This window comes from Atractosteus spatula, chromosome 12, assembly GCF_055471065.1.
Source record: "Atractosteus spatula isolate fAtrSpa1 chromosome 12, fAtrSpa1.hap1, whole genome shotgun sequence".
Taxonomy (NCBI): domain Eukaryota; kingdom Metazoa; phylum Chordata; class Actinopteri; order Semionotiformes; family Lepisosteidae; genus Atractosteus; species Atractosteus spatula.
In genome coordinates this window covers 44,279,434-44,290,956 of record NC_142717.1, presented here as the reverse complement: position 1 = coordinate 44,290,956, position 11,523 = coordinate 44,279,434, and the positions used below count along the sequence as shown (strand labels likewise).

Below are 11,523 nucleotides of genomic sequence, written 5' to 3'. Positions count from 1 at the left end.
TGGTAACATACAGCTGGCAGAGTGAAGACAAGGGTGAGTTGTCTCGGTCCTGGCGTGGGTCCACCTGCCTTATCTTGTAGAAGTGACTGCAGTGGTTTGCCAGGTGTGTGTGAACTTCTAACTCCCCCTATTTAGCACCAATAATTAATGCAAAATTGGGGTGATGGAATAGGAAAGCCTGTGTAATTTAAGTTAAAACAATAATAAAAATACCGATCTTTGGAAACAGAGTACTTTGATGAAGCAGACTTAATCACTTAACAAAACTTAAATGCGACTGAATGTGCATTACCCTTTAGCTTACAAGTGGGGTCATGGTAATACACCACTAGTCAGGGGTATTGAACTGGAGGAGATACAGGTATGAACTCTGGTGTGCAGTACCAATTCTAGCAGGTGAAGCCCGGTTTTTAGGGTACATTCTCTTTTCTCCCATGAAAAAACACCAGTGACACTGCAGCGCAATTTATTTGGTAGAATGCAAAATTGCTTATGCATATCATCTCCAGACCAGTACAGACCAAGAGACATAACAACTTCAGTGTAGTGTAAATGAACCACCTCCCCTGTTTCATACTGCTGGGAGCAGTAACACAAAGTTAATCAAATCACCTGATGCTTTTTTAATTTATACATTGTACGAAGATCTAAACAGAATTATAAAAAAAGATATTGCATTTAATATAAAAGGGTAAAAACTGACACCTTGTGGTTGAATGTATTGCAGCACCTGAAAATATGGTACATTAAAAGGAAAAAAAAAGACACTCCTCTTAATGCATTGTTTTTAAAAACCTTTCTTAATAATTATTTTGTACATAAAGTCATAAGAATGTCAAATAATAGAAATTATTAAGCCAAACAGAATGGAATGTCCCCGTGAAAATATTTAATATTGGTACAGTATATGCAAATTGTGTTTTGGAAGGTAAATTATGAAGTGTGGAGTATCTCAACTTTATATCTGTGTATTTCACAGTTTCAAAGACACACACCTATCAGTGTGGCCAAAGAAGGACTTAATGTGCACTTGATCAGCAATTAGAACTGTTTTTTTGTGGTGTAATAAAGATGTTCTCGGCAGCAATTAGTGACAATTAAGCAATGATTATTACATTTGTGAATGCATTTATTTCACATGTGTTTCATGTCATATTAATAAAATATTTTCTCAAATTTTAACTGCTTTATAGCAGTTTATAGCAGCAGAAAAATAGGGACAAACATAAGGAGAATTTATATGTACTTTTAATTTATTTGGAATTAATTTTAATGAGTTTTTTCACTAAAAGAAAGCACAGTCCTGAACCTAGTTTTCATAAGTGATAGAAAGTTACAAAGTGAAACAGGGGGATTATAACTGCAAATTTAAGGGCTGAAGGAATAGTTCCAGATTTTAATAATGCATTGATGATATGTATGAATGTATTGTAGGACAAAGAATTGCAACATTTTTAATGCAGCAGGTAGTAGGAATATGATCAAAGGAACATGTGAAGGTATAATTTTAGTGATCATATTATCTGCTATAGAAAGACTCCATAAAAGTCTGCTAAGCAAGATGCATTTAACTCTCATTTGTCACCTGATATACTGTATTTTAGGCTCTGCTTGTAATAATTAGAGGGAAAAACTAAAGAAGTTTTACAAAATGTGCATGGGTCCATACGCTCTTCAAGAGTGGTGCTTTAAGTGTATTTAAGAGATGATGAATTGTAGAACGAGGGTTCTAAAAATACTTTTCCTTTCTTGTGTTACAGTAGCTTCCCAGAAATTGGTGACCAGGTGAAAGTGAGAAGAAAGCATAGTTAAAACTCTGTAACAGCATTTCTCTTGTTCACTGCATGCATACTGTACAGTAGATCATATGGTATTCTTCCTAAAAAACAAATGCAGCTTTATTGCAATCAGAAATTAAAAATGACAAGAATGCCATTTTCCACATACAGTTTCGTGACTGTAAAAAATGATGCAACAATCATTTCATTCCCAGTGTTTAATAGCTCAACCTAATCATTTAGAAAACAATAGTTTTTTTTTTTATAAAGGATCATGTTACTTCTTACATTTTTACCAAGCATTAAGAGAAATACTGTAAAGCGATACTTCTGTGTGGTAGTGCTAATAGCAACCAAGAATGCTAACACATCTTTTGTGTTGCACCCTTCTCTTATAAAACAGGTTTAGCCTGTGTTATTATTTCTGATGTACAGTCACGTCTGATCTACAATGGTACCTGGGACATGCAAGATAGCTTTGAAAAAAATCGAAATTCAAACATCAAGTTCCAGGATTTATCCATGGCAAAATATGTGATCTTCCACCTTTGCTTTTTATGTAGTTGATGTTGTCCCAGGGAGAATCTCTTTTGACTAGGATCATACAAACTAACCTGTCATGGAGTTGCTCTCTTGAACAGCATTTACATCCATCCACTAACACTTGGTGTATGTTTTTGATATATTCTCATGCTCTGCAGATCAAGGTTAGTAGTTTTTTCATTTAAGCCTTTTGTATAAAGCATCTGTATGTACTATATATACTGTGTTTTCTTTCTTCTTTTTTTCAGCATGGAATAAACCTATTACTTGTTCCTTTGCAGCCTACGCATGCTGACGCAGCTACCCACCTGAACTACTATATATACTGTACTGTATATGCTCTATGCTTTATATAGGAAATGAATGATCAATAATGTGATTTCAAAATATTTTTTCTAATACATATAGAACTGTTCATGGTAAAACACGCAGTAGAAGTTTTGAGACTAATGGTTCCTGATGTGTCTGTTATTTAACTGGAGACAATAAATGTTAAATGTTACAGATAGTGGAGTGATCGTGGTACTGCCAACTGCAAGCGAATTTAGTATCATTAAACTGTCAGAAAAGCTACTAGCCAGAGAGGTCCGTTCAGCCTGTCTAACTCTTTAGATGTCTTTGTCAGTCTTGTTTAATAAAAATTGTAATAAAGCAACAACAATTATGTATTTTTATAATGTGTTTTCAACCCACAGGACCTCAATCACGTTATATAGAAGAGGGGACTTATTTTCCCCCACTGAAGTGTCACACAAAACTGAGTGATATGTGGCAGCCATTCTTCGCCAGCGGCCCCACTTTATAGAGTAACTGTAGACAGAATTAAAACTGATTTACGCAGAAGTAATCCCCTTTTCAAAAATCGTTTATTATTCATCCAAGAATAACACTTGAACTGATTCCAGAACCAGCCATAGTGAAAAGAGATTGACACATTTACACAGGATAGAAAATTAATATATCTTTTATCTTTCCAGAGTCCACAACTAAAATGTTTTGCTACCTTCACTTTTAACATCATCTGAGCAGTGTGGCAAAGCAGAATGTGATTGATCAATGTCAGCCTGATTTTGTGTGTACATACATTTTCAGTAAATATAGGTGTCATCAACATAGAAATGAAAGATCACGTCATATCTATAAAGAATCTGATCACACAGTAATGTACAGATACAAAAAAGAATTGGACCAAGTGCAAGTACAGTATGTCTGACCATCCAACAATTTTCTAATCCGCTTTTCCAATAGAGGGTTGCATGGGAGCTGGAAGCTAACCAAGGCAAGCAAGGGACACAAGGCAAAATACATCCTGGATGTACTGCCAGTCGATTGCCAGAGGATTGCCTGTCAGACACATGCATGACGGGATGCCAGTCCAGCACAGGGCACACACAGACACACACACTCACAGCAGGGCCAATTTTCCCAGAAGCTAATTAACTGACCAGCATGTCTTTGGACTGTAAGAGGAAACACCTGGAGGAAACCCACACGAACCTGGGGGGAACACACAGTACGAACTCCTCGCAGAGGCAGGAGCACCCCAAGAAGTGACCCAGGACCCCAGTGCTGTGAGGCAGCAATGCTAACTACTGTGCCACCATGAAAACAATTACCAACTTGGGAAAAAAGATCTTTGTTTGATAACTGATAGCAAAATAACAATAAGGCACAAACAAGCCATATTCAAAGGGCATCAAAAGCATTTCTGTAGAATGTACTACTGAAAGTATGAAGACTACTGTATATGTGATCATAATTGTCACAGATGTCGGAAGGGCAAGCCGTGGAATGACAAGGAGAGCAGTAGAGACCCTATGCTTAGCAGTAAAAGGGGCACCACAGGGGTTAGCCCAGGCTCAGGGGGTCAGACAAAACTTCGGTATAGAAACCTATGCCCTCAGGCCATGGACAGGAGCGACCTGGTGCTAGGCAGGTCTCAGGACATCCATACCCTCAATGCTGAGCGAGGAGCAGAGCAGAACCAGGAAGTAAACAGGCTACACAACAAGACACACCGGAAAGACATGAATAATCACAGGGAGCTAGGAACAGGACAGAAGTCGAGCGCCCTCTAGGTGTACAGGGAGTGACAATAATCTAGTCTAAGATGATTACAATTTATATTTAATGGGTTCTGACAATTCTGTCAATGTTTACGGTTTTATATCATGGCTGGTTTGAAAGCTCCAGGACCTCCAACACCCAAAATGGGACAGATACATCTGAGAAATGTATCTATCCTGTAACTGACGACTGTAGTATTTGTAGTGACATGAATAATGAATGTATGTGTAAGGATACTAGTTGATGCATGAGCACAGCAATAAGGCAGTGTATGTAAGCCATGAAATTAGTAACACAACGAGGAGTGTGTGGAAGTCTTTTCCAGTAAAGTTATTATTCCCTTTCAAATCTTATGGACTGTTAATTAATCGAACCCAGAATAATAACAGAACACTACACAAAGAAAATTATTTACTATGCTGTTTGACCTCATGAGTTGTTACCAGAGGTTCAGACTTTATGAGAAGTGAATGTTTATTGCAGATTTTAGAATGACATTGGACAAAGTAATGCATATGAATTAACAGCCAATCAAAAACATAGAAAAGGCAGGTTTTACATTGTCCATTCCAAAGCAATACATAAAAAACAGTGCTCTACAAGAACTGCAAGTAAGAATACAAACATCCTTAAGTGAATGAAAACAATGTGTAGTATAATTATCATTAAATAAAAGTATAAAGTAAGAGCACTAAGATCCTTTAGTGTATTGCACACTGGTACAATACATATACTGTATTAATGCACTTGCCTTGTGAGAGCCAAAGAGAGGTAGTTTCATTTTTACTGACTGCACAGTGTGAGGAATGTGCAGCAGATGCACAATCTGTTGGGAATTCCCATCTGCCCCAGGTGGACAAAGACGTACGCCACCCAAGAGGCATTCCATGCCGTTTCTCTGGTTACTTTCTTTTTCAAATCCAGCACTGGTCCCAGTTTTTGTCTCCCCAAACCTCCCAAACCTCCAAAGCTTTTTTTGGATGCATCGTATTCTTGGAATCACAGACTCTCCAGTTTAATCTAAAAAAACAGTAGCTACAGAATTCCAAGCACGCCCTTGTCTAGCTTGTAGTTTGTGGAGCTGAGTATACCAAGGAAGAACATCTAAAACTCAACACATAAAAATCCTTTTCAAGCTCACCGTTAAACAGTGATATATGAAGAAGAAAACAATTACATTGTACGTACTACTGTATATATAGTATACTGCTGTATGATGTAGATCCTATATGACTGCTGTAATGATGAAAATCTATGGTACATTTTTGCACATGTTATCAAGTTTCTCTTCCACACGCTCCATCAGGGCGGAATAAACACCTCTTCTCCGCCTGTGTCTCTACAAACAATAAACAGCAATTATTTACAACACCGAATCATTAATAACTTCAAATTTCATGTGTCCATTTTTTACACAAAGTATTTGTTGCACTGAAAATACTGATAGTGACGTATTAAGAAAATCCATTAAACAAATAGCTGCCGTCAAGCACTTAAAAGTGCAGTTTGCTTTTGGTTTGTTGGTCAAAGTTTTGAGTTAATCTGGGCCTTTGTATGATAGACGTAATCAGTTACATGACCAAAGCATGGGCTGGAATGTTGTTATATATTGTGATGAACTCACAACACAGGAGGAGGCCATCTTGGTTCAGAGCCAGAGGTCCAGGGGTCTGGGTTTGAGCCAAGATGGCTTCCTCTTATGGAAGGGGTGTAGATTCCAACACATTCAGGTAGGTTCACCAAATCCGGGTAGAGGCAGCTCTTCAAAATATAGGCTCCCTTAACAGTATTAAAATATAAAGTCTATACTTAAAAAGGCCCTGTGGTCGAGGAGGATTGGATCTGGGGGCTCTGGGTGTAAAAACACAGCGCCTCTAAGATGGTGACGTATCGTGACGTTGACTCACGTACCGTGTAAGAAGCTGACTTTGGAGGCCAGGGTCCCTCCGGAAGTATTAGCTTCGGATCCCACTTGGGCTCGGCTGGCTTGAACGTGTCGAATCTGTCAGAGTGCCCTTTCTGCCGCAGCGCTGGGGCTGGGGATCTGGAGCTGTCGACTGAAAGAAAGCCACGCTCCGTCAGTCAGCTGCGGGGCCTGGTCTCCTGTGGACTCGCGTGTCGGGAGCAATCACAGCTTCTGAATACTTTCTCAGCAGCTTTGCTACCTTTGTCCCACGAAACAACAAACTAAAGCTATTCCTTTCAATTACTCTTTTACAGTGACTGATGACGAAGGCTATGCGATGTACTCCGTCACTTCATTAGCCTTTGGGCTGCTTCATTCGAGAGAGATTGATCTAACAGATTAACAAGCTTTCAGATCCAGTCTGAAGAACAAGGCTGTGTACAGATATAGTCAGAGTACTTAAAGTACTATTTAGCCCATCTACTATAGCTCTTTGGTACTTGGTCGGTAATTGATCCAGTTTCATGAAGGAAACTAGGGGTCTGTCCAGCCTCGTGTTCTCGGCTTTAAATGCTCTTCCATGGCGTTTCCACCGGTGTCTTCTGGTTGGTGTAAGTTTCTGCTTGTATTCTCTCAGTTGTGTTTTGGTTGTTTTTTTTTTAAATAACAAGCCAGAATGTCATCAGACGCCACTGTGGTTTCCTTTCCGCTGCATGCATGTGGGTCCAAGACACACACAGAGGATCATTGCAAAAGTTATAAATATAACTTTTTACTGCTTACTTGAAGAACCAAACCCCCATCCCACACACATAGACTGTACCATTAGAAATAGAAGGTACTCTAACTGTAATGCTCTTTTAGACAGAGTTATAATGTTTTTAGCCTATACACAACAGTACAAACTAATGCTCAGACAAAACTTACATTTAAGGAGAAGAGGACACACTTACTTGCACTGAGGTTCTGTAACTTGAGATTCAAATTGCCTGGATCTCGTTCATAGGTCGTCACTACGTCTGGTATATTATCTTCATACTGAAATGGAATCCATTGGTTTAGTAATGGGAATTTTTTTGGGGAAAAAATCTTTGGTAGAAGGAGGCGAAAATACACATTGATAATAGATTAATTTAATAAATTATTAGCTGCAAATAAGAGAATTATAGATTATGAAAGTTAATGCAAGTATGTCCCTAATTAAGCAATGTTGTGTTATTTCAAGCTTTATTCTATTTATACGACCTGACGTTTTTTTTTCATCAGTCTGTTTTGAAAGGTATGATTCTGAGTAAAAATAAGTGTTTTTTAACACTTTCTTGTGGGTATACTTACCATGACAGGTTTCCTCATTAAAAATAAGTCACTTAACGTTTGAAAAGTCAGTGAGGTATTGAAATAAATATGGAATACAGTTAGAGACTGTTAATTACCCTGTGAATATTGAAGCTGTGGAACAGAGTCAGAGAGTGTTAATTACCTGTGGATATTAAACAGCTATGGAACACAGTTGTAAGTTACATTCCAAACTGGCTGTCATTCCATTAAGACAAGTGACCTTTATCCACTGATACTGGGTGCCCATAAAAGAGATTGCCATGGACTCTCCAGGACCATGGCTGGAGATATTTGGTACAGAATAATCACAGATTTTTTTGTGTTTGTTTTGCATAGTTCATGAATTAATAAAATGAGAAGAAATAGCTTGTTTAGAATTACATGGATTGTATAACGTCCCCACAAATCTTTCACCATGGTGCATAAGCACATACATGCTTTAATACAACACAGATAAAGGGGTAGTTTACCTGCCTGAAGTCATGAGGTTTGGGATCTTTGTAGACATCAGAGGGGTATTTGCCTGTTTTTACAAAAATTATACTTGCTTCAAGTGCATCAGGAGGCCTGAATCTTGCTTCAAACTTTGGCTGTTCTTTTTTTGGAAAAATTTCTGGCAGCTCTATTGATCTGGCTTTCCAGAAACTGTCCAGGTTACCAGTAGAGCTGGTCAATGTCAAAGAGGCACGCTCAATTCTTTCTGCCTTCTGAGGCAGCCTAATGGATCTGTATAGTTTTGGTGTGAAATCTAGTGCCTTTCTTTTCCAGATGTTAGTGCTGAGTTCCGTTTGAGGGTACACAAATGCTTTACTTCTTATAGAAGCCAGGTCCTGACTCGCAAAGAAAGCGATCCTTTTGTCAAAGCGAAACGATGTTCGGGAGTCAGGAGACATGTCAGAGTTCATCATGTTGTCCATGTTGTCTTCTCTCTTCGTGTTTTAGAAAACTGTCAATTAAAAACCACAAACTGAAATTGCTCCCCATGAATAAGAGTTTTAAAAGTAATTAGCTTCATTCGAACTGTAATGTGTTCTCTTAAGCAACGTAAAAGGCTGAATCATGACATTTCTTAATCACTTTAAAGTCAGCAAATCAAAAGGTCTTCTGAAATGTGGAATCTGCCTTAATTCTGGGATGTAGAATCAAGCACAAAACACAGTGAATCAAGAGAATGAATATCCGTACCTTTGGAATAAAATTAAGATACTGTAAAACCTAAATACTTTAGTTATATCAGTAATCTAAAAATTACATATACCACTCTTGAGATACTCTAGCAATACATGAGTCTTTAGACATACTAATTAGCCTATGAAGGGGCATTACATTCTACAGAACTAATTTTACAATAACCACATCAGTCCTATCGCTGGCCAAGCTCATCTGTAATATAAAACACTCATTGCAGTACATCTCTTTGTCTGCAAGGGAAAGGTGACAGACAACATTCTACGCTCCCAAGAATATAAGCTTTTCTGTTCTGCAGACAAATCCAAAGTAAAAGAATTTTAAAGTTGCACTTACCCAGAAAAGAGATGTGCTACATTTCTGTAAGCGAGCAGATGTGAGACTCTTCTCTTCTCGTTTGGGACTTAGCTTTAGAGTTCTGGTGACTTCATTTTATAAATAGATTTTTTAAAGAAACTGATCACAGGGAAATGGTAGAATACAATAAAGATAGGTTGCTAAGCTACAGGACTCGGGAGACTTTGAATAGGGAAGAAGTCCGAGACAAGTGCCCCGCAGGCGGGCCTGCAGAAAACATAATTTCTTAGCAACAGAGCACCAGGAATGTTTGCAGAAATGCCCGTACAGAGAACTCAAGCTCAGCAGATAAGCGTTTATTTAAGCAAACATGAATACTTCAAGAAAAGTCGCATTAGTTTTATGTAACTATTTATATAGTCAGATTTGAAATGCTGTCGTCAAACACGTAATTTTTAATCTCGCGTTATTATGTTATTAAGTCCCTAGTGCTTAATTAAAAAGACTTGGAATGCCTCAACAGGTACATTTTTTTTAAAAAGGGAGAATCGCTAACAATTTTCCAAAATAATATAAAATGAACTAGTAAGAAAGGAAAGGCATGAATCATTTTCTAAGTAGAAGAACTTCAGATCTTCAGTGGTAATTTACAGAGAATCTATACATATCGAGAACCCATTTTTTAAATCATTTTATTTTTATCAGTGACCAAACAGAAAATAATGGGTGCACTGATTAGATACTATCTCGTTGGAAGTCTTGTGTAGTTACTAAATCGTTTCATATGTTGTATGTGAAATAATTATCCTACCAAAAGGACTCGATGAACTGCAACTCCTCTCGTTTGTAACCTTGTTACTATAAAAGCGTGGACTATAACATCTTAAGATGTTGCATATTTACGCCTCAACAAATAAACAATTTTAAAGGGAAAGGTATTATACAAAATGGCCATATGCAGTATTTCCCTTTTACTCTATTTCATAAAAAACGCAAGAACCTCCGGTATGTAGTTAAAATCTAATATGGCCACAGGATGGCGATGTATCATCATGAATTAAATGTTGTAATTTTGGGATTTCCCGAAGGTATTCAAATACTAGGTACAGTAAGTTTTGACGTGCACTTTAAACAGTCACTACTCTAAAGTCAAGTTAAAATATCATACATTTCGTGATAAATTAAGTTATTCTGTGACCATGCTAAACTCGACAATATATTTTTTTTAAATGAATGAAAAATATCTATGGTCATACTGGTCTCTGAGTGTTACTCTGGGTGTTATCAGAGTCAAAAGAAAAGGTATTAAATTTAAGGCGAAATCCTTTAGGGATGATATTATGTCGACGACATCTGTAAAGGAATAGAAGGTGGTTAGAAAGCCTGGTCTTGGAACAGATAGCTGTGAAGAGACGGAATGCTGGTTTAGTGAGAGAAGCGGGCAAGTGGCCCAGGGAGGAAGAGAAGGTATGACGAAGAGATCTAGAAAAAGATTTGGAGGAAGGCATAGTGGGTCGCAGCAGCTGTAGGCGGTAGTAGTTCAGGTGGGTAGCTGCGTCAGCATGCGTAGGCTGCAAAGGAACAAGTAATAGGTTTATTCCATGCTGAAAAAAAGAAGAAAGAGAACACAACGTTTCGGCCGTGGAGCCTTCTTCAGGTGTCACCTGAAGAAGGCTCCACGGCCGAAACGTTGTGTTCTCTTTCTTCTTTTTTTCAGCATGGAATAAACCTATTACTTGTTCCTTTGCAGCCTACGCATGCTGACGCAGCTACCCACCTGAACTACTATGGTCATACTGGTTGTTCCCTGAGCTGTATAAGCAGTCCACCGTAAGTCTGTTAATGCACAAAATAAATAAAAGTTTGCCTTTTATTTAACCTATGATGTATTAAAAAAAAACACACAATTTAGTGAGTGCGCTTAATCGAAGCGACTTAAATTTCTGTCATTTTATACAGTTGCTTATTTTACTGGAGTCCCAATCACTGCTCCCTTCAAACTTTGAGATACAACAGGTTTTAAGGTTGCCCTGAAATAAAATGAAACTTGTAAAAGGAGTGCTTATGATTACTGCTAGCTTAATTGTCTTTTGTGGGTTGAGAATACATGGCAGTGCCGGATTTCCCATTAGGCACTGTAGGCACAATGCCTAGGGCCTACGAAGGAGGAAAACGCTAGTGACTAACGAAAAGCGAGCTAAAGCAACACGCTTGCGATCGACTGCAGGTGCTCCAGATCAATAATTATACGCAATCTAGCGGCTGTTCTAGAAACTGTAAGTATCGAAGTGATGGTCCCTCGACTTGCTCCATCAATCACGTGGTTTGGCATTAGAATAGTTAAAAGTCCATCATGTCAATCGACGTAATTCAACTGGCGTTTAACCCTCTTTTTGCACATTTCGG

At 38.1% G+C, this 11,523-nt stretch overlaps 1 protein-coding gene across 1 annotated transcript; it reads right to left on the bottom strand.

Annotated features, from left to right (window-relative positions):
* Window positions 1-4,844: 4,844 nt before the first annotated feature.
* On the bottom strand, window positions 4,845-8,549 carry c12h7orf78 (chromosome 12 C7orf78 homolog). The gene is made up of 4 exons (XM_088929107.1): window positions 8,103-8,549; window positions 7,248-7,332; window positions 6,300-6,445; window positions 4,845-5,727 (listed from the first exon to the last, which is right to left on the bottom strand). The coding sequence occupies exons 1-4, from the start codon at window positions 8,547-8,549 to the stop codon at window positions 5,641-5,643; spliced, it is 765 nt and encodes a 254-aa protein (XP_088785233.1). The 3' UTR covers window positions 4,845-5,640.
* Between the last annotated feature and the right edge of the window lie 2,974 nt (window positions 8,550-11,523).

Bases quoted from the DNA above. Each gene is read 5' to 3' on its own strand.
- c12h7orf78 (XM_088929107.1), bottom strand. From the start codon at position 8,549: ATGGACAACATGATGAACTCTGACATGTCTCCTGACTCCCGAACATCG. The intron at 6,446-7,247 runs GTAAGTGTGTCC...GCTTTCTTTCAG, and splicing joins GTTACAGAACCTCAGTGCAA to TCGACAGCTCCAGATCCCCA. The intron at 5,728-6,299 runs GTACGTGAGTCA...TATTGTTTGTAG, and splicing joins CAAAGTCAGCTTCTTACACG to AGACACAGGCGGAGAAGAGG.